Below are 24,356 nucleotides of genomic sequence, written 5' to 3' on the forward strand. Positions count from 1 at the left end.
GACGATGATGAAAAGGGCAAGGGTCACCTGTGGGCAAGAAACTTGGTACAGTCAGAATAGTGTTTGGTAAGGTGGAGAACGGCTGCATTTTTGGATGTTGGCTTTACAGCGAATTGCCTAATTATCGTGTCTGGCAGTCGGATTTAGCGAGTGCTCTGGGGATTAAATCTAGACAGCATGTGGAGAATACCAGAATAGGTGGGCAGGGGGCCCTCATTATTTGGGAGTTCTTTTACGAAATATCGGTCTGCACCAGTCCCCTGATGAATGAAGGTAGAAGCCTTTTATTATGTATTTATTATTTGGATTGTTCCTCTTTTTATGCCTGATCAAATATCGGAGCAATCGCACTGAAAAAAGCAGTTAAGATTTAACATGGCCTCCTTTCGCATTACACTGTGTTTCTGTGGACCATTGTGCAAGTCTTTCCCCTTGCGTGCATGCGGCCAGTTGAATTCTGTGGCGTTAAAAGCAATACATTATGCATATGGGCATATGAGTCTTTGTTCTGAACACATGTATTCACTGTTGATAAATGTTGCAAATTCTCTCCCAACCTTTGCCGGGTTAATGAGCCCATTATTTGCTGGCTTGCATGTGCACTTCTTGAACGTTTTTAGTTGAAAAGGTATTCAAATAAAGGGCGCTTATTTCCATTGGTTTCATATAGCACAAACCTAGCTAGGTAGCAACTGACAGCTTTACAAGTAATTGGGATCAAGAGAGGTCGGTGGCTGGATAGGTTACAGGTATTGGTAGCGTGGATGTCTACAAATGTGGAATATGCCTAGGAGAAGAATGTCCTGAGTATGACCCCCCGCCCACTGCCACCCCGGTACTCCCTGAAGAGCAGGGTGTTGCTTCCTTTGAACTGCAGGAGCAGTCCTGGTTGCCATAGGGGAGCATACTGTTCCAGTAGCCTGCGTCATAGTCTGAGAAGTCCTTTGTCCTGATTTTCTCTTTGTGCCAGTTTAGTCTCAAACCCTGCAGTGTTCTGGCTCATGAACATGCACATCACAACACTTTGGGGACCCTTAAACATCACATAATAATGCATTACGGCGGAGTGTGGCAGTGTGTTTCGGTGTGAGCAGAAACCACCGTGCAAACGCTGCTTGTCGTTTCCTGAAGTGTGCTACCAGTGTGTCTTCACTGCCTACTATTTCACTGGAGAAGTGGGAGGAGCTGCTACATAACCCCGGCCACCCCGCAGAGGGGAGTGGGGCAGTGTTTCAGTTTTCCGGCATGCAGAGGCAGCACCCTCTTGGACTTAGTAATGGAGGACCGACAGTTTCCAATGTCCCCTCCACCTCCAGGACTCGACTGCAAGTTAAAACCAAGGTGAGCGGGAAGGGGGTCATTTGATAACCGCTGCCATTACGAGACCCTAGTCCGAGTCCTCCGCAATTCAGGAGTCCATATTAAAGCCTACTCCCCCAGCCCATCTGGCTAACATTTGTGCCTGGCACAATGCTGCGAAAAAAAAGGGAACCGAATGCAACAGGCTTACATTGTCCTTAAAAAGGAAGATGGGTTCAGCCACCACAAATAGGGGCCAAGCACTGGCTGGGAAAAAAGTCGAATTAGCCCTAGAGGCTTGTTCCGCCTTGTTAAGGACTTGGCCTGGGTGATGGAGGACCAGCCCACAACAAACACCTTAGAACTAAAGAATGCTGAAATCCTGAAGGTTTTAGGAGCGCCTGAGCAAAGGGGGGGAAAAACTATTGGGAGGCTATCAGTATCTCGATCGTGCAGAACTTGTTGACTCCAAGGCAGGAAGAAGTCTACGATTTGAAAACCTCATGCAGCAAACGGGCATCATTAGCTGCTCTGGGCTTGGAAGGGGCCCCCATCTGGCGATTCCTTTGCTCCATCTTCTGCCATGCCTCCTCTGCTAAGGATTCACCAGGTCTGATCAATAGCAGATGTGCTGACCCAGATGTTAAGTTAGCCTTGGTCTTGAAGGAATATTCGGCTTGTGAGGTCTGGGCTACTGAACCAAGCCCTACCAATGGCAGTAATGTATCCCAAGCAAAGGGTTCAGTCATGTGGGTTGAATAAATTGTGGCTACTTTGGAGCCAGCAAGCCAAAATGATTTCTTCAGCAACCTGAAATCCCTGAGCAAAGAGACGCGGATAGTGCAGCCTAACAGGGAGCCAGAGGCACCAATTGAGGTCTCATCCTCCATTTCTTCTTTGAACAACCTTATTTTCTCTCCAAGAACTTTGAAAGTCCCTACACCCATCCTTAACTCCACCACATTCAACACACAACCTTCCTTGTTGGCTGCAATAACAACAAGCCTGTTGCGTTTTTTAAAAATTGTATGACTCTTTTAACGGAAACTTTAAAGACCACTCAACCTCATTGTCCCTTATCTCCAAATTGATTTATATGGAGAAGTTTATCACTTCCCGGCAGTCAAGAGTTGACCAGGAAACAGTGTTCCAACCGCTTCAACAAAACCACTCAACTGCCTTTAAACTAGAAAGAGAGGAAAAGAACGTCTTATTGACTCCGCTGTTGTAACTACTTCAAGTAAAGGCATCTATTCATGTTCAGAAGGATCAATGGACTTCTGTGCCCTCTGGAGCTTTTATCCATGCTACAATCGACCACCAATAAACCCCCCATGCAAGATTAGCAGATCATAGAAACGGATAGGGCTGCGGAGAATGTTGGCAAAGGGTTTACCCATGACCCTCCACTGAGTTGGCAGCTAGTTCCAAGGAACACCGGACTCGACAGCCTCCAGCTCTAGATTTACAGATAGAAGGCCAAACTATCTTTAGAGAAATCCACAATATGGGGAAAAAGGAAGTGGCTCAGGCCAAATATGCAAACAAGGAAATGTCTAGTAAAATTCAATCAGGGGTTGGGGGAGGGGGGTTGTGTAATGTTTCCTTCCCTATCTTTCAAAGGAGGAAAAAGCACCAATGGCTGGAAGATTCGTACATGGGCGATCCACTGGTCGGCAAAGTGAAATCTATAATAGCTACCAAGCCAAAGAGGAGATCTAATGGCTCGCAGGCATTCTTAAGGAACCTTCCCACGCCCCCCGCAAACGTCGTTGTGAGTGAAAGAGTGTCTTTTGGGAGGCCGCGGGAGCAGAGCAAGCCATTTGAAGAAGCAAACATTCATGAAACGGTGGCCTCCTCTCCACCCTAGATGGAAGATCCCTCGGGTTCCAAGGACGGGGCTGACGCCAATTCGTCCCTATGGACAGTACATGATGGCCACATCAGCGAGGAGGAACTGAGGTCACCTTCCGGGAGTACGAATTCGTTGAGGGACGAGGGTTCCCTATCATTTTTGTGTGGCCTTAAATAAAAACAGACTGGAACTACTGTTTCAGACACTGGAAGACCGAAGGAGGCTAATGAACCTCAAAAGAAATCTCCATTCCGCTTCGCCCAAAGGGAAAATGGAAGAGGCTTTGAAGCGGCTCCGTACCAAGGATGGAAAAGTGTTTGAAGAGCTACCTATCAACTTTCTAAAATTCTAGAAATTGTGGGAAAAAACCTTCTGGCAGGCGAGAGGAAAAGCGGCTCCCTCTCAAGCTAAGATTAGACAGGTTGCTTCCCCTCAAGGATGGGCTGATTTCAAATCGAGAAAATGTAATGTTGTTTCACCACATTCCTGATTTCCACTTTGTCCGCTCGGAGGATATAAAAATTGTTGACTTTGTTGATGAGGAGTTAAGACTCTGATTCTTTACCGAAACTCGAGATCAATTAAATCGTCACTTCTTGGACAATCTCACCTATTGCTCCCATGGGGCTTTGATTTGATGGAGCTCCCAGTATGAGAAAGCTTGACTAAGTTACAGGGGCAACCTCAGAACAAGCCTAAAAACAATTCCGCAGATACAAAAAGTGAATTTTACAAACAGCCCAAGAGCGAGGCCGGGTCGACACAAGCAGAGTGCCTTGCTACAAAACCTTCTTGCCTGCTGTTGAAATGGGAGGATCCTCTAAAGTAACATTTGAAAGTCAGCATTTTGGTGGGCGAAAGATTTCTTTTTCACAAAATGACGAGAAATTGGAAGTGAGAACCAAAAAGGGAAAGCCCTCTATCTGAACTAACGACGAGCCTGCGGATTGATCATAGGCTTTTGGAACACAAGTGGGTTCTCACATTTGACAAGGGATAAGTACATTACTTTGGTACAAATGGACATCCTTTGCTACAAGAAACTTGGTTATCAACTTCTCCATCCTATGATGGCTATAGTTCTTATATCAACCCTGCGTTTGTGGGACAGAAAGGCAGGCCTTTGCAGGCCTATTTACATTGTTAAAAATTGAAGGGGTTTTTGCGTGGGTGACTCCAAATGCCCAAATAGATTTGTCCAGGCTACTTGTGTGAGAATGGGAGGGCCGCACCAGATAGTTACACTTCCTTACGCCTAAACTTTTATTGGAATCCAAAGGGGATTGACTCGAGCTGGCTTTTGCAGTCTGTTAATGCCCTTATTAATGAATTTTTTATTAGGGTTTTGATTCTTTTCATTTGTGTCGGTGTGTACCTTAATGTACCTTACCTGGCCCGAGGGGGGAGAGAGGTTGGAGAAAATAGCACGTTGCACTACGTGTTTGTTTCTTCCAATCTTAACAAGCAGGTCATCTCTTTAGTAATTCATTCACAGAAATGTAGCGATCATTCCTTCCTGAAACTATTGATACAAGAAATAGTGCCTCCCACACAGAAGGAACTCTGGAAATTCCCAACATGTTCAGACTAAGTAGGGAAGACGTAAGGGCTCTGCAATCGAACTATGAAAAGCTAGTGGGTGGAAAAGAGGGAGTAAATTATCTCCACCTGCTACATGAATTTAGAATAACAATTAACTCCTCAAAGTAGGGGAAAGCCACATACCCACATTTACCCTGTCGAAATGGCGAGAGAGAAAAACATCTTAAGAACAGACATAGGAGTCTTAAAACAAAAGAAGTGGGTAACAACAATTAGATCGATTGCACTGAGAAAGCACACATTTAGGAACTAGGCAGTAGCTCATTAAGCTAAATTGCTACAGGCAGACTCCGAGGCCACGCTTGCCACGATTGCGAAAAAACACACATCCTGCATGAGATTTGCTTAATGAACTTGGAACCGGGAAAACAATGCCAGTGTCTAATATGGTGTCAGAGGACAAATGTCTAGCCTACTATGAGAAAACCTAGGGGAAAAAGGAAGCGCATCCTTTGGCTAACAAACAAAAGGGCGGGGGTGGTTTTTACCCTTTGATGATTGACTTGCTTACACTTATTACTAAGGCTAGTAGATCCAGGGCCCCTGGCCCAGATGGCATCACAAACATGTTGAAACATGCGCCCAAAGAATGGCAGACTTCATATACTCCCGTTTAACAAATAAATCATGAGATCAGAGACTAATCCAGATTCACAGAAGTCTCCAGTGATCGTCCTGATCCACAAGGTAGGCAACAGGGCAGATCCTGAAAACTATGGCCCTATTGCACGCTTGGACGTGCTGGGGAAGATCTTTGGGGGGGGTCCTACTATCTCATTTACAAAAATGAATAGCTATTGCTGGTAGGGCTGATCCTAGACAAACAGGATTTAAAAAGGGTGTGGAGACAGACTTGAATTTGTTTCTACTAAACATCGTGAAGGGCAAAGCTATGTAACAAGAGACACGAATATACATGGCCTTTGTAGATGTTAAAAAGACGTTCGACAGTGTAGACAGGTGAAAAAGCTCTGGAGAAAAACGGAGGAGTGGAGCTGTCCTGAGAACATGTCAGCAGCTTATTAGATCGCTGTATTTAGATACTAACATTAAAATCCGACTTAACGCGCAAGCGATCTTGTCTGAGTCCATTACAACGAAAAGGGGGCTGAAACAAGGTTCCCCCTTAACCCTGACCCTTTTTAACCTATTTCTGTCGGACTTATTCATTGCATTGGACGGGGTGAACGCTTTTCCCCCGCAATTGGGGAAAAACCAGATTGGTAGACTACTATTCGCTGATTTGGTTCTCCTGGACCAGACCCCTATTGGACTCCAGCGTTCCTTGAATGCTCTGCTGGAGTACATGAGGGGGAATGGTCTAGAAGTCAATCCAGCAAAAACCGGAATCCTGACATTTGAGAGGCATCGCCAGAAGGGCATTTTTGGAATATAAATGGTTTCTGGGAAGTGCCCCTCTAGTAGAAACACAGACACTGATTTACTTGGGTGCCCTTGTTAACAGCAGGAAGGACGATGGTCCTAGGTGCTTGGCCCTTAAAAAAGAACATTATGATGACCTCTTAAGCCATGCTCCTCCATAAGAGATTTGGCAAATTTTCTTTAGAACCAGTCATCACTTTTTTTGAGGCCAGGATATCTCCAGTTCTGACTTTTGGCGCAGAAGGTTTTCTCTTTACACCTTACAAGGTGTGGGTGTCCTTGGAGGGAACCTTCTGGATAAAGCTCCTAAAGCTGCCAAAATTGGTAGCAACTTCAGTGATCAGGTACGAGCTAGGCCTTACTTCATTGTACGTTAAAACAGCTTTGAAGACGCTATCGCTATTTCTCAAATGCATTGTGGTGCCTTTCGCACTTCCATTTGAAGTTCTCGCCCAACAGTCGGTTGGGATGGAACCTGGTATTCTGGTCCAATGGAAGGACCATTGTAGAGCCCTATTAGTTGCTAGATTGTAGCACTGAACATCTATTGACTAACCCAGATAAAATCAAAAGGAAAAATCTGGGTGCAAGACTAGATAAACTCTTGAGGACAAACTCCCATCAGTGGCAACATGCACTGAGTAATGAACACAAGGCATTTGGTACAGTGCCCCGGTACTTAAAGCGCTTACCATCCCTGTGGTATAGAACTTTGTTCATGAGACTGAGCTTCAACCTGCTTCCCACCAATGAAATCTTGAAGCGCTATGGCAAATCAAATGTAGATGAATGTACATTTTGCATATATGATGGGCAAGTGGAAACATTGCAGCACATTTTGGTGGGCTGCTGGGGTTTGACTGAACTTAGAACCAAGTTATTGGTAGGGTGACTAAAAATATATTGAGGCACAAAGCTTGTGTAAACAACTTTTTTTTGGTGGCGAAGACCTTGGGCTAATTTATGCTTAGGTACACTTTTTAAAAGAAGTGCTCCAGTTTTAAAAAGGGGTGGATTTAATAGTAGAATGAATGTCTTGACCTGTCCTGATTTGTTTTGTGAGTATCAACTTGGTAACTTTTAAGGAAATTGATAAAAGTTCGTAATAAACTATGTAATCGAAAAAAATAAAAAATGCATCCCGTCGCAAGTTTTCTCGTGATGGTAATGTACTGGATTGGGGTAGGATGAAACAAGTTGGTCTTTAGGAGCTTTTATTTTGGCAATTGTGTAAAATGCTAAAATAGTAACTGACAAAGACTGGCCAATTTGGCCATTTATTTTGCAGGACATCGTTTTCTAAACTACTTGCCTCGTTGGGGAATTCATTCCCATAGTTATCCATCAGCCTTCTCCCTTCCACCTGCCCTTATATTTACATTTTTACCACTCCTCATTACCCAATATTTTTTTGTAGTCCATCTTATTCCCCATCTCTTTGATTGCAGAACCAGTTTTTTAACTTTTTTTTTCCACGTTGCCTGAAGGAGCTGCAGTATAGATTGCTACGTCAAAAAAAAGTCCTGACAACTGGAGTGGAATGATTCTGGGTTCCCCCATTTGTGGTTTAAGTGTAGCATACATATTCCCTCTTCATCATCTTCTTGGAACAATGGAAATGTTGCTGGTGTTTATTGCTTGCCAATCCCAGTGGAAACTGCACCTTTGCAGTTTCCGTTGAATACCTTGAGGAGCAATGCGTGGCCCAGTAATTGCAGGTTTGCGAGTAGACTTAATCTTTTACCTTGCTGATTTTTTTCTTTTTTTTTTTTCTTTTCAGTCAAACCAGCCAAGTCCTGCAAGTTCCAGCTCCAGTTCCGGATCAAGCTTTGCACCATCACAGAACAGACCAGGTACTGAAATATGGATAGCTACTATAATCATCATATCAATCTGGAAAAGCAGGCGCGGCTTGTGACTGCTTCATTTTAGAGTATCTGCTGTGCAGGTACCTGGCCCAAGGCGACAGTTGTATAAGATTAAAAGAAGTATAGCGGGTGAAGCATGACATAAAAACACATAGATGAGAACATTGCAGACCTTCTTCCTATATTAAAAACACACCCAGAGACCTGCGTCATCCAGTGCTCCGCCCAAGATGCTGCTGACATGTCCCATCCACATGTTTAAAAGGCAAACTACCCCGTAAAGCCAGAAATGGTTTTTAAGGAAGGCATGGTCTCAACAGTAAGACCCACAAGTGACCACAGTTCAAGGGTGTTTATTGAACGTTCACAGGGGGGGGGTGATAAACGCCTAACCCTAAATCTACAAATGGGAGCAACCTACAATCATCAAATAATACATTCCTAGTGGAGTCTTGTTAAAATAAAAGGGCCATACTAAAAAAACCCATTGCCAATCCTTACCTCTAATTTACAGATAATGTGGGGGAATGTTCATGAAAAAGAAAGAATTGTTCACAAAATGATATGTCAGGATGCTCAGGCCGTTGCCCTCCCTTCCCTGCGTTTTCAGCACGGGGAAAGGCAGGTCACTCGAGCAAAGCACACACTATTGCATCTGCGGCATGAGGATACAGTTCTGTTTCCAAAGTTCAGGACCTTTGTCCAAGCCTCTCTACTTCTTGCAAGTCTCTTGACTCAGAGGGCCTCCTTGACAAAAACAAAACGCAAACATTCTTTTCCTCAGATCCTTTTCAAAACAATGTTCAGATAATTCTTTCTCTGGTGACTCACGACCACTTGCATGACCACTTCAACCTCAATATTCCTTTTCTCACATTCTGCATCAGTTGCATACCTAACAGACTTTTGAATGAGCACCCACGTGACGCCAGACTACTGTGTATGGTATCTTTTCTTGGCTTCCCAAAGTTCAATGATAAAGTTCAACTACGCGTTCTGGGTTCCAATTATATTTGCGTTGCTCATCACAAACGCCTCACACTCTGTTTCCTTTATACAATGTTGCCATTTGCAACCTTGGTTCAAAACACAAGCTGGTTTGGTATCGGTCTCTCCTACTCACCGGCTTTGCTGTCTTTTCTGCCACCGCTTTGTTGTAGGAACCAAGCCAAGGACAGTACCACAGCAGCAATCGCTCCTCCCCACCTTGGTTATCAACATGGGAGAGCCCCGGGTACTTCCGACACACTGTGCAGGTTTGATCAGCCTTAGTTCCTCGTCTGTGGTTTCTTACTTTCCAAATGGTGAAAGATGGGGCTGCTTTGAGCCAACACGTTACACTCCGCGACCTAAAGTAAATTCTCAGATAATGATGAATGTGTTGCACTTTGCTGGAGAGATGGAGGTACAGGATCCCACCTCTAAAATGCATTATATATGGTACAACTCTCCAGCATACAAATGCGCCACATTTGAAGTATGGTGATTCAAGAACTGTAGTTTATTTTGACATGTAGTTCTGAACTAGCTTTAGCTTGCTGCCCTTTCTGGTAACAGCAAAAATAAAGTGCCTTTCTCAAACAAGGGCTATACATTTTATGTGTGATGTTTGTGATGTCATCTTTGATGTCCTGGGAGTTAGTCTTAGCAATGCGCGTAGATGGCGCGAGTTATGGTTGCTTAGCTTACCATAATGGGGGAATGAGCAGTGTTTTTTTGTTTTCGCTGTGAAGTATAACCTTCCTTTAACAAAGTTTTTTTACTGAATGTGTATATATATATATATATATCAGGGAAAGAAAACAAAGGGACTAAACTTGTGATGTTGTCAGTGATGTCATCAGACATCTTTCATGGTCTGGGTGTTGGTGGTAGCAGTGCAGAGGCGGTGGCAGGCTTGGGGGCTTAGGTTACCATAACTGTCGAATTTCAGGGGTTTTTTGGTTTTAATTTGAACCAGAAAGGAGAGGTCTCATTTTTTTTAGTGAACTGCACAAGCTTTTGGTAGGGCAACTTAACCATAACATCCCCTCAACAAAGTTTTTTTTGTAGTGAATTGTACAGGATTTTGGAATGGGAACTTAATCACGACAGTGTGTCAAAGAAGGTGTTGTGTGGAATGTACACTGTGATGTGATTTTGGGAGATATGTAGCATAATGTACCTACTTGATATACATTTAACATAGAACAAACAGAACCCCCTCCCTATTGATAATAGAAAGGGACGAACTGAGTGCCTGTTTGCGGACAGGATCAACATTACCCAAAGAGGCGGGGGGGTATCTGAAAATGTACTATTGTCTTACACAAAGTAGAAAAAGGACATAAAGATATTGTAAGTAGTAATAAGTAAATATGGAAACCTGAAGATGTGAAAAGAAAAGGACACATTTAAAAAGCATGTAGAATGAAATGGATGATACCATTTAAAAAAATAAATAAAAAGGATACCTCCATCGTAATCACTTCACAGAAAGTCGGCAGCCTGGAACGACAGTGGACTGACGCAATAGGAAGAAGGGACATTACATCAAAAGTGAGTGTTTTGTGTGTTTGTTTTTGTTTGTGTTTTTTTTTGGTATGTGGTGCAGAAATAATTTCTTTCTAGAAATGGCTAGTACTTTGAAGTGGCTGGAGGAGTATTTTACACATGGAGAAATGTCTGAAGACAGCGACAAAAATGGTACACATTGCTCTGCATATGCAAAATAATGACCAGTATTTTATAGGTATTTAACATGTGTATATTATTTTTGAACAGACCAGGAAAGAAAAGAAGGGCAACAAACGAAATAGAAGAAGATAGGATAAAATGGATTGAGCAGAAAATGGACATATTGAACGAGAATTTTAAGTTTATGGGAGTTTGTGGAGGACTGTGTGAGAGGAAAAGTTTGTTACCATTGCCCTACCTGTACCTGTCCCGCTTCTCCATTCCCTAGTGAACCATCCCCAAACCTTGAAGATGAAAATAGATGTTTTGACGAAATATCCATCCATCCATTCTTCCCCTCACAAATCTTCTCCTCATAACTAGCCCGTGTTGAATCCTAATTCCCCCATATTTGTGTCAGTGTCCGCTTCCCCCGCTATTTCTTTGGACTGAAGTGTGTGTGTGTGTGTGTGTGTGTGTTTGGAATGTTTTTGTACAGTAGTTGTAGTGAAAGAGTGAGGACATTTTTTTTTTTAAAAAAAGAGGTAAAATGTTCTCGAACAGTGCGCCAGTTCGACCTATTCGTAAGGAATGGAATGTGGGTGCTGTAAAGGCAGTACACCCACCCTTACTAATGTCAAGTAAGATGGACTTGAAGTTTGACCGCACCATCTGGTGAAGTTGTTTGTACATAAACAGAAAGGGCGTCCTAAGAACATTATACCTCACCGTACCACTTGTAAACGAGATGAAACATGTTCGTAGAACACACCAGATGTCCGGGATGGCTGTAAATAAGCAAAATGGGAGTGTGTGCTAAACAGTATACCTGTACTTCTCAGGCGCAGCCAAAATGGTGCAGTCCGGAGAACAGGCGCGGTGGCCGGCAAGTTCGTAGGCAAACAAAATGGAGTTGTCCTAAGGACACTGGAACTGTCCGTACAGTGAACATATCGGGGGGTAATTCATGGATTCTTTGCGCCGAAAAAAACGGGATTTGTGTGCCATTCTGCCCGCAAATCCCCATTTGTCAAACAGGGATTTGCGGGCAGAATGGCACACAAATCACTTTTTTTTTTTTCGGCGCAAAGAATCCATGAATCAGGGCTATCATGTATGCACATAGCGAACATCGCGCCTGTGCCTAACTGACCGTCTCACTTGTGTTGCACTTTGAAATTGTTTGAGAACCCGAACACTGTCCGTAGGACACTTGCGCGCATGCGCACATTTGGTACTCTGCATTTGCTATCCAGCGGACTATCATTTCTGGCACGGATGTGTTCAGGACGTCATCATGTGACCGCATCCATGCTGAGTGTGTGGACTAATTTGCGCAGTTTGTGTGCTTCCGCAACAGTCCAAAAGAAATTGTAGACAGAAGGCAAAGTATTGTAGAGTGTAAAAATATAATTACACATATACCAGACAATAGTTGACCTGAGGACTTGATGTGTAAAATTTTTGTATCGCTTTGCAGTGATGACTTTCACGAGGCACACCCCTCCACTTCTACAAATGGCCACACCCCCGAGCGCATCTTCATTCTCCTTTTAGCTATAGCAGATTGAGGTGTAGTGCCTTTACTGCTGTAGTGACCAAAAGGAAACTAATCGGTATGGCTTCCATGGCTGCTGTTGGTTCACTACCCTCTGCACACCCCCAAACCTGCCACCACCACCTCCCCAAGAGCCTGCAGAGAGATATATGGGTGAGGATGTAGAGCGCGAGGAAGAAGAGGAGGAACAGAATGAAGTGGAGGAACTCCGCAGTAGTAGCACTCGCCGGGAGTCGTGGGTGTGGGGGTTGTTTTCCGTTTATGGGAACGTACCTAAAGCACGTGCGAACCTGGTGAAGTGTAACCAGTGCAAGGTGGTGCTGAGTCACGGGAGAGTTGGTTTGTACAGCTTTGGTACGACAACCATGAAGCAACACCTCACTTCGTTCCACACTGCAGACATTCGCAAGGTGGTGCCATGTGAAGAGCGTAGTCGCTTGAGTTCCTCCACAGCATCCTCTGTGTCCGATCCTCCCACCACAAGAGACACTCCTGTGGGGGAGTCCCTCCCTCCAGCTGCCTCACAAGCCATTCGCAATGCTTTTGACCCTTACCTTTCAAATTTGACAATAGTGTGTAATTATTGTGACGCAGTACTCTGCAGGGGGGAGGGTTTTCAAAGTGCTTTTGAAGCTACGGTCGCAGAGCACCAGAAGATCTGCTCCTTACCTAAATAAAGCTCACCCTATATCTTTCTCTGTTCACTTGTCCTTTCTTATCCCCATGGCTGGTGTCCCTTCATTACCCTCCTTTGGCCTCTTCTCCTAGTGTGTCGTGTGCTGTGAAGCAATAAACGTGAAAACAACAAAAATTACTGCAAAGGCTCTTTTCAGAGCCACCTTTCTCAGTTTAAAGATGGAACTATGAAGTGACGGTCCTAAACCCCCGCGGAGTGGTGGATAAGTTTGCGGACAGTCATAGGCGAAAAAGGGAGGGTGCAAGCAGAGCAAACACAATGAAGTGGATGCTGGGAGTTAAGTGGTGGCTCTGAAAAGAGCCTTTCGGTGGTGTGTTGTGTGGGTCAAAAACTGTGCATTGGAAAAAACGGATTGTCAGATAGGTTAGTGTGAATTCAGAAGAGGTCGCAATGCATTTTGTACATTGCGAAGAAAAATCTGATTGCCAGCATATGTGAGGGGGACTCCATCTCTGAGGAAAATGAAAGAGTTGAGAAACAAAATGTTTTCATTGTGGAAGGAGGACATGCCAACATCTCTTAAAAAGGCACAAACAGCCTTTTTCACAATGCGTCTCGCCTTCTCCATTTGTGGACCAAAAGCAGAAGAACGCAGCTATATTTGTCATTGTGCAATACGGGAAGAAATTATGTGACAATTTGGAAATATGTCCATGAGCTTTGCAAGTCCTTCATTGCAAATTGCAAAGAAATTCCAGAGACATGGCCCAAACTGTTTCCTCCGCAGTGAATGATAAGTATATATGGAGGACGCTCTGTCAGTTAAGTAACAGAGAGGTAACAAGTCCAGCCACCTCATGCCGCACACGCCATGCCAGTGCACCTCCCCATGAGGAAATCCGAGATCTGCAGATAAACTGCAGCTTTCTGCATGCACCTTCAAGCAATGTATCCATGAGTCTCCCAAAATACATATAATCTGTTTTCGAGCATGGAAAGCCATGGCTGTGTGGTGTCCTGTCAGGGAGAAGACGGTCTTACTAAAGTGCGCAGTTCAGGACACACCTACTGAACTTTATGGACCAATTCCTAGCTCTGCTCATTCTCATTTGCATGCGTCTCCACCCCTGAATCCCCGTTGGTGATACGCGCTGACTGCGAAGTACCGCCATGTTCGCGGACATATATAGGATCAGAGCGTGACGACGGTACATTAAAGTGTCATTCCCCTTTAAGATGGGCTCTGAAAAGAGCAGTTTTTTTTTTTTTTTGGCCAGATACCGTACAGACATCTGTTATTTTATTTATTTTTTTGTTCCTTGCTTTGCTCCTACAACCATTACACAACCTTCTTTAAAGCAAGCCTTACGTTCCAAAAGAACATCACATTTCCCAATGAAGATAGCGCAACACCATCTGCTTCGAAATAATCTGCATTGCTTGAAGCAATGTTATCGTAGCTGCAGAAAAACATACCAGCCCGTATCATGAATGCACGCGTGCCGCGATTGATGATACACCTCCCAATACTTTGGTCTGGACAGAAAACAGAATTGTTGTCCCATTTTATTCTAGGCAGCAAAGCAGAAAAAAATACTTTTGTTGTTGGGAAGATGGTCATGAGTGCTTCAACCATCTGTGCCAAATCGGCCAACAAAGTAGGTGAACTCATGTATCCCAAATGGGAAGCACCGTAGTGCAAAATTACCACATGAGGAGTGGTCATTGTACGCATGTCTCTGCAAACTTGCCGAATTGCCGCAGCATTGCCATCAGTGTCAGCGCTCCACACCACCTCTACTCCTCTGACATCGAAATGGTGTGCCACATGCCTACTCTCGGCATAGTGTTGTAATCCATGCACAAAAATGCCTCCAATCACCAAAACCCTGATCCTCTGCACCTCTGCCATCTTCACTGTACGCACCGTCTTTCCACACGAGTAATGTGAACATCAGATTGGCTGATGCCTACAGTTCCCTTTCCATGCAGGATTTGCTGTAGAAATCTGTATGTGACCTGCCCTACCTGTGGACAAGCGTTGCTTACGTGCGGCACGTAACTCTTACCCAGTCCTTCCACCCTTTCCACAGCGGTAGCAAATAGAGTCTCTCATTGGACACAACTAAACAGTCATACAACCATCTACCAATCACATTGAACATCGCTAATTCTAACTCTGTCATCAACATTGCGCACTTCAAAATTACTGTCTGACTGTGAATGGAAGTTGCATATCATTGCAAAGCACCTACTTCATAAACTACTGTGCAAGTATTGCGAATTTCTACGTACAGCTCCATGCATGCGCACATGCATGAGTATTTAATACAGGTATGTATATTGTAATCCGAGAACATGTGCAACCCTTATGATTTAATTTAGACAAATTAATGGTGCTAAATGTGCACAGGCAATACATACCAACGTTCCCCCTTTTAAGTGCAAGATGTCCAATTTATGATTGACAAACCGCACGACTGCTTACTGTCTTCCGCGGAACCTATACATATGTTGCAAGCATGCCTATTTAGGGCAGAGCTCAATTTTGTATGTGAAAATGTCGGAGTTGTGTACTGTGTACGGGCTACAGTAATGCTACCTGCAATGTAATCATATGAGAAAAGTAAGCGCTCCCGATTGCTGTGGTGACATCTCCCTCTGAGTGTCTCCTGATTTTTCGGCATTGTGCTTTTAATTTGCAAGTAGAACATTTTTCCCCATCTACTACTGTTCCCTATCGCTTACAAACCTCTCGCCTATACGTAGTACACTGTGTAAAAAACAAGGCTTTTCCATAAACTTAAAATTGTTAGCAGTTTTGAAGGACTTTCAAGTACCATATTGCAAATGCCATGGAAAGACTGCACAGAGAAGTGAAATGCACATATGCACTGGGTTGAAATATGAAAGTGGAATGCTGTGATGAAAGAAGCACAATTAATCTGTGCAGTACCATCACTGCTGTAAACACAGTCATTGATTTTGTTTTTTTGCACCGCAGTGAAGACTACTCCCCTGAGAATCAACATCTACACTGCAGACGACATACCCGAAGAAACCTGGTTATTTTGCGAAAAAAAGTAAGTACAGTACTACCTTTATATTGTAACTACTCGTCAAAGAGTCTGTGTGTGTTAATTGTTTATTTTGGGCACCAAAGCAAACATTGATTTCTAAAGCATTCTACCTACAAATATCCATTTATTGAAGGAAGAATAACAGGCAGAATGTCTCACAAATCCCTGTGTGTTTGGAACTCAAATAACATACGTAATCCTTAGAAGGTTAGATTTAGAAAAGAAGTTGCTGTTGCAAGTTTATGGCATTTCGTTCATTAATAATGGTTTTCGTCACAAGTAGGCCACTTTGTACTCTCATCTGAAGCACATTGTAGTAGTATAGAAACAATGAAGTAGCCTTACCAAATCATTGTACAAGTCCAATGCACATTGACACACCATGACAAAGACCTTCCCCATCAGACTCATGCACACATGCACACATGCACACAGACATTGGACAACGGACCAAAGTATACCTTTTTTTTCAACAGATACCAAAGAATGCCTACCAAAAAGCAACTCCGTAGAAGGGAACGCGAAAGTAGAGCAAATAAAAATAAGTGCCCAATGTAAGCATCCACCTGTTGTAGTTTGTAGAGAATGTCAGAACAAACCAGCTAATGCAGTTGGTTAGCAAAAAAAAGGAAGTCTCAACTACCGAAACTTTACCTCCTCCATCAAAATGTGTCACAAAACACAAAAATGTTGTCAAACGACTACCAGTACAGCTAACAATCCTCCTAATAATACTGATTGTGTAACAAGAACGCATAGTAAAAAAAGTATTTTTTTCAAAAATGTTTCGTCAGAGTCCTTCAGAATCTACTAAGAAGAGGACCGAAATCATCCTCACCCCTTAAACCTACCGTAGAAAGTTAATCCTACAAGGTCTCATGGACAGTGCAATCCTTCTCAAAAGGAAGTTGTTTATATTGGTGTTAAATAGCATGAAAGCACTAACAAAACTATTGCTCAGTTTCTTTTGTAGTTTAGTACTTAAACGGAATGTGAACAAAAATTATTTCTTACATGTTTGTGGTGGTGAATGGAGTCACACAACAACCACAGAACCAAATTTGAATGAAGAAGCATACAAACAAAATCAAACAAACAAAATTGCCATCCATAGCAGCGGACGAGGATATGAGAAAATCAATACTACCAGCATGGAACAAGAAAAACTGCTTACACATGTATTCCCTGAAAACTCAGAATTGCCTCTCAATTCAGCAGAACCACACTGTGCAGTATACAAATGGCTGTCCACATGAAGGTGTACCATTCCAAAGAAAGCATTCAAATCTTTACGTCTGTTCCTTAATCAATATGTAAAAGGTAAAGAGAAAAGTAAAATGAAAGTGCTGCAAAATATGGATATTTGTCCAGTGTGGACATACACAGGACTAAAAGGACATTCATTAGCCTGCATTTCTGGGCCTGTTTCCAAAAGCACCTTCCATGATATCAAAAGGACATCAATACATCATTCCAATGTAAGAAATCTAGTGTATAAAATATACTATGCAAAATGTCCAGCTTCAAAATTAGGCAACTTAAATATCACTCTTCTGCATGGTACACCCAAATACTTACAAGAAGAAATTCTCTGAATATGGTAAAAGTATTTTGGAAGTGAGAGCCACTTACAAAATGTAACAGTTTTAGAACATAGTAGCAACAATTCCGCACATAGCAACCTTCTACTACACACATACAGAAAATAAATAGTAACATTTAAAAGGTCATCGGCTGAAGTACCAAACCGTGTGTGCGTGTGTGTTGCCGCAGAACGTTTTTCCAAATGGAACACAAAAAATGTGGACATAGCATACAAAATAGAAGACAATGAAGGCTCTAAATGGTTTGAATTAGCTCTCTACCTTTTAGCAGAAAACAAATTTGAACTAACTGAATGCCTAATATGTTGCATTTACTATACTACAAAATTAGACAACAACCACACTCCTTCACATGCTATTACAAATAATTTGGAATTGTTTCCATTACCAAAAATCTTGTATAAGCTTAATTTGTATGAGAGCCTAATAATTCAAACAGTTCACCCATTTCAAGCAATTATACGCCTTCATCCAAAAAACAGCAAAATTACCTTCCTCTGAATTGGTGAAAGGCATTTGTGGCAAAGTAGTTTATTTACCATTAGATCTAACGGAAAATATACACACTCTAGGAGTGGAACGTTCAACAGAACATTCTTTAATAGTCTTGGTAAATGGAGTACCAAATAAGGACAAAAGAATTTGGCAACAATTAGTGGACTTACACAATGTTAGACAAGCATTGCAATATCTAAAAGACAATAATGAGTACTACAAGGAAATAAATATTGATGAAAGCTTAAGGGAAACAACTGAAATAATTCAAGAGCCAATAGAAACTGGACAATTCGAACTTCTGGATCCTGCTACAGTATCCACTCTTTTGGACCATTACACAATTCATCCATTGCATTACAATGAAAGCATAGATGATGCACTAGAAACTTACCAAATGCGGCAAACCAAAGGGTCACCAATGAGTGTATGGGAAAAAGGTATAGAAGCACGTGCTTTTCCACTGCTATTTCCTACTGGCAAAGGTGGAAGATACAATGATAGACCCACTCAGATTGGGGCATCAGAATACCGTTCATTACGAATGTATTCAGAAGATCCCAGATTTAGATAAAATGTGGAAAACATATTCCACCTACTCTATGGAAGTGAATTAGCAACACTATTCTTAAATCTGGTACCCACTTTCAAAATATGTCAGCTATGCAGTTAATACAAAAAGTACAGGAAAAAGATGAGGTTTTACAATCAAGAATAACAAATTTGTTTGCAAACATGCAAGGTACAAAGGAATACCGATTCCGTCGGCACAGAGACGTGCGTTGTATGATCAGAAACCTAGGCCCCCGACTTGGTTTGTTACGCTAAGTTATTCCGAATATGCATGGGAAGATTTATATGAGTTCCTTTGCATAGCAAACGGCAACAAAAGCAACATAGATATATTAACACCTGGAGAACTTTGCTCTCTAGATCCATTTAATGTATCAAGATATTTCCATTATCGTTTCATTGCCATGCTACACTTTATTTGCAATAAAACTGTTCCTCCCCTTGGAGAACTGCAGCACTTCTTTTGGAGAAAAGAATATCAAGCGAGAGGAGCACCACATATTCACATGCTGTTATGGATCAAAGGTGCACCGAAATTTGGTGACAACAGTGACAGCACTGTTTTGCAGTTTATCCAAAAATATGTCCCTTGTGAAATCCCTTCTGAACAGACACATAGTGAGCTGCATGGTCAGATTTTACAATTTCAAAGACACAAATGTGGCAAATATTGTCGCCGCAAATGCAAAAACCAAAGGTAAATACTACACCAAATGCTGCTTTGGGTTCCCTAGATCAGTTACATAAACAGGTGACTTAAACAACTTCATGTCTTCAGTTCGATATAGTGTTAAAGATTAATCACCTAAGAACACGTATTACATAAAAAGAATGGAAGAATCAAAATATATCAATGATTACAATGAAATCATTGCTCTCTTACGGAATGCAAACATAGATGTGCAGTACATTGCAGACAATTCCACTGCTGTTGCACAATATGTTACAGCCTAGTTAACAAAAGCAGAAAAAACAGAGCTTCAAGACCTCTGGGATGACATATCATCAGACAAAACATTATCACAGAAATTGTGCAGTCTAGGCATAAAAATGCTCTCTCATAGAGAATGTGGCGCCTATGAAGCAGCAGATCGTTTAACCGTTACTGCTTTGTATGGAAAAATCAGACAACATAGTATGGCTCAGTCTTGGTCCTGCAGAATTTAGAAAGAGTGCTAAAATCATATGAGGGCATAGAAACAATTGCCAGAAATGATTTCAACAGCCAAGACATTCTGAAAAACAATTTACTGGACACATTATCCAAACAGGAGTAGCACTCTTGAAATCCTGTGTCTATACCACATAGCTCAAAACTTTGCATACAAAAATAATATAAAACCTGATGAAAGTAAACGTAGATATAGAGTGACCGATTGTGAATGGAGCTTAGTGAAACTAACCAAATGAAGCTTAATTAATCATGTAAAATTGTCATTAAAAAGTCCTCAACAGAAAGAACTATATTACATGTCTCTGTTACAACTTTTCAAACCATGGAGAAAAGAGGAAGACATGCTAGATAACTAACTGCTCTGAAGATGCTTTCAAAGCAAATGAAAGCACTATCACCAATGTGAACTTTACGCAGTACAAAACAATGTTACACAATAAGCAGCAACAGGAAGAACTACTTCAGGCCCAACTAGATAAGGACTCTTCCGACAGTAGTTCACCTTCTGTAACAGGAATTCAAGAACCACTAGGACAACCACTAATAGCAAATGAGGCTGAAGTAGCTATGGCAGAAGTAGAAAACACCATTTATCAGTATCAAGAAGATACAGAAGACTTAACTGTACAACAAGAAAAACTTAACAAAGATCAGCGCACCATTTTTGAAGACGTAACAAAACAAATTGTACATGGTGTACAACACAAAAATAAAGAATGTACCTGCCAAAATTACAAACCTATACTGCTGTACATCAGTGGTGAAGCTGGATCAGGGAAAACATTCTTAATCAAAATCATCAGCAAGTTCCTTCAACAATTGACAAACAAACTGTCAGCTGTTCCGGCCCCCACAGGTCTAGCTGCCTACAACATAGGCGGTGTCACTTTACACCGATTACTACTGCTTCCAGTAGAGCATCAAAATAAATTAGACTACTACAAACTTTATGCAGAAGCTGCAATGGAATGACGCAGAGTATTGAAACAAATGAAAATTCTAATAGATGAAGTGGGCATGGTCTCCAACCTAATGTTGGCTTTGATTCATCTCAGATTGCAAGAAATACTTAAAAGTAACAACGAAGAACTCTTTGCAGGGAAACACATCGTTTTCTAAGATCTTCTACAATTGACACCAGTGAAAGATAAACCGATTTTTAAAACCTTAGGCCACAAACTCTGCCGGAAAACTGTTGGTAGCATGGGTAATGTTAACCTTTGGCAACATTTCCAATATAGAGAATTAACTGAGAACATGCGGCAATCTGCAGATCTCACTTATGCCAACATCTTAAAAAGTATTAGCGTTAGTGTCTTATCGCAAGAAGCACAAGTTGTATTGAAAAATCGGAAAATACATGCACTTAATGGCGACAATGCATGTGCAACTGATGTTATGGAACAAATGGCGCACAAAATGTCAATTGTATGGCCTTAATGCCAACTCTTGCAAGCTGTTTAAAATTCAATGAAACCATGTTAAGTAAAGAAATGCAAACAATACTGGAAATTAACGCCGCAGACAAACTAGACGTACATGGTATGACAGTACCCATGTGTGAGCTAGCCACAACAAGACTAAATAGTTTAGAAAATTCAATCTCCAACACAGCTGTGTTGGAAAAAATATTGAAATTATCCTTAAATTGTAGAGTAATGCTTAAACGTAACCTTGACGTAGAGCAAGGGCTAGTTAATGGAGCACTGGTCACAGTTGTGGGCTTTCAATCATACCCACGTGATAGCAACATTCAATTTGTCAATATTTGCTTTGATAAACTTTCAGAAGTGAGAAGGATAGGGCGCTCAATTGCTAGATTCCGTCTCTTCAAAGACATGTATGTACGTAGAGAGCAATTTTCTCTAACTCTTGCATATGCATTTACCATTCATAAATCCCATGGTCTTACCCTAGACAAAGCATTGATATATATAGGAAACACAGTATTTAAGGAAGGCATGAGCTACGTAGTATTATCACGCTTACGTACACTTGACGGTCTATTGCTAATGAACTTTGATTCCTTGCATTCTAGTATACAATAGATTGCGTTCACTGTACACCCCTCATCTGAAACAATACCCTGTTCCAGATAAAGTAAAACGTGGTAAAAGAAAATTAAATGCAACAGAATCCAACAGCAAATTCCAGAAAGAAAAGAAAAGAAAAGAAGCTAAAGTTTCATCAATTACTGCAACCATAGAAGCACCTACTATGGAATGTACCATGCAGGAGCTACAACCAATGCAGGTCACTGCACTGCACACATTAAAAAGAATTGTGGATGGTTCGAATGTAATGATAGCACCATTACTCTAAAGCAGAGTTTGCCAGCTAATCTTACAAATGCGTATTTAATGTTCTTAAAGCCAAAATTTATGAAATAATGTGTACTTCAAGATTTTTAAAAATAAATTATATGAAAAACTACAAACCGAATACGCCAACAGGTATCCAACTACCCAAGAGAATGTAAGAATGACACAAAGAAATTAATATCACAGATTTTTGGGAACAAATGCACAGGTAAAATACGCCTACTGGTATCTAACTGTTAAAAATTGTCAGGAAGGCAACAAACGTAACATTAATCGGAAAGATGAAGGAAACACTCAAAGGAAACAAGGAAGTAGTTAGTACCATAGTAAATGAAGGGATTTTTTGAATCCACAAGGATTTTTTTTCCCCCAGACCCAAGGATTAGAAAAGCAAACACAGAAACTGAACGCAATGCACAGTACACTGGTTTGTAAACTAAATATGAGGCTAAAAAAAAAGGTAAACTGTCCGTTAAGCAATGTAGTACATTTTCAAAACATGCAAAGACTAACATGCACCCATGATTGCAGCCCCTCCCCACAGCCGCCAGCGTGATGCACTACCACACAATATCATACCCATTGTGCCTTGTAAGTACACTACATATAACTGTGCTGTTGCGCCCATGCACTCATGACTGCAAACTCTCCCCACTGCCACCTGACTGATGTTCAATACTAGGGGTGTGTCTGTAGCTCTGAAATGCTGCAATGTTTGTGCCGAGGGCCTAAAATTGTAGGCGTATGGCCATACATTTCAATATATGGTAGTGAAGTGTTTTATAACTGCAGGGCTTACAAGTTTCCTGTTGGGTGAATGCTTGGGTGTATGGCATACAGCCTGCAACCGTGCACCCAAAAGTACACATCTTGTCCACAACCACCACACTACATGAGACCCATGTGGACTTGTAAGTGAAGAGGTAATAGCTTTGTTGTTGGGGGCATGGCCTTCAGCCTTGCACCCAAGAGTACACACACTCCCCACAACCAGGCAATCAATACGCATTAGTAAGGGGGTATCCATGGGTGTGACATGCTGAAGTATTGGTGGCGAGGGACTAGAGTTTTGGAAGTGAGGCCTTCGGTCGACGGCCATGCATCCAAGACTCTAGGCCATGGCCTCAACCACCGTAGCATGTGCCACCCATGGCGGCGTACTGATGAATGCAATAACCATAGGAAAATGTATTGCAATTATGGCATGGTGTCAATTTCAATGTTCCCTAACACCACACGTGTCCTTAGAACTGTTACAAGTTCCCTGTGCACTTCACGGGCTGAAATATTGCCCTTATTAGACCCCTCATTTTCTGTGCGTACAAGGTGGGCATAGGAAATAGATCATGAAGAGATTATAGCTGTGTTATTGGGTGCATGGCCTTTGGCCATGCACCCAAGAGTGCAGGGTCTCTCCACAACCACCTCAGTAATGTGTGGGAGTGGGGTTTCTTCTATAGGTGTGGTATCCTTCAGTGCTTCTGGCCAGAGGCTTCACTCCTAGCTGTATGTCCATAGATCTTACATGGGATGGGTGTGCAGTGGCTTCCACGTCTAGTACTTATAACTTTGTTCTTGGGTACATGGCCTTCGGCCATGCATCCAAGACTGCACGCACTCCCCACAACTTGCCAATCGAAACGCAATACTACGGGTGTATCCATGGGTGTGACATGCTGCGGTGGTTGTGGCCAGGGCCAACAGTCATGGACGTAAGGCCTTCAGCCGACGGTAATGCATCCAAGACTCTAGGCCCTGGCCACAACCACTGTTGCATGTGACACCCATGGCGGCGCACTAATGAATATAATAGGCATCGGGAAAAGTAATGCAATCACGGCATGTTGTCAATTTCAATATTGGCTACCACTACGCGTGTGCTTTCAACAGTTAGAAGTTTCCTGTCAACTGCATGGACTGACATGCTATTATTACACCCCTCATTTTCTGTGCGTACAAGCTATACATGGAAAGTACATCATGAAGACCGACACCCCCAGAACAAATGCATTGATCACTCATGCCTTACTGTCTGTACCTTTCCCAACGGTCTGTGACACAGCAAAACAGTATTATAAATAGAGCATATGTACGCTGGTTTTTGCTGCGCTTTTGGCGGATCCAATATGTCAGCCGCATCCAAACAATCTGACGCAGAACACGTCTCGCAGCAGCCAATGGGCAGAGACGTCGCGTATCCGCGGTCATGACGCCAGCCCCTTAGCCAATCAGTATCTTGTCCGTGGACCAAA

The 24,356-nt window shown here is 42.3% G+C and overlaps 1 protein-coding gene across 1 annotated transcript in view; it reads left to right on the top strand.

The window, feature by feature from the left end:
- The window catches only part of MLLT3 (MLLT3 super elongation complex subunit), a 1,077,824-nt gene that overhangs the window by 841,335 nt on the left and 212,133 nt on the right, over window positions 1-24,356 (top strand). Inside the window, exon 6 of the mRNA XM_069630761.1 lies at window positions 7,920-7,992. Within this exon, the coding sequence (XP_069486862.1) occupies window positions 7,920-7,992 (73 nt within the window). The remainder of the gene's footprint in view (window positions 1-7,919; window positions 7,993-24,356) is intronic.

Source organism: Ambystoma mexicanum, chromosome 6q (genome assembly GCF_040938575.1).
Source record: "Ambystoma mexicanum isolate Mex_15411 chromosome 6q, UKY_AmexF1_1, whole genome shotgun sequence".
NCBI lineage: Eukaryota > Metazoa > Chordata > Amphibia > Caudata > Ambystomatidae > Ambystoma > Ambystoma mexicanum.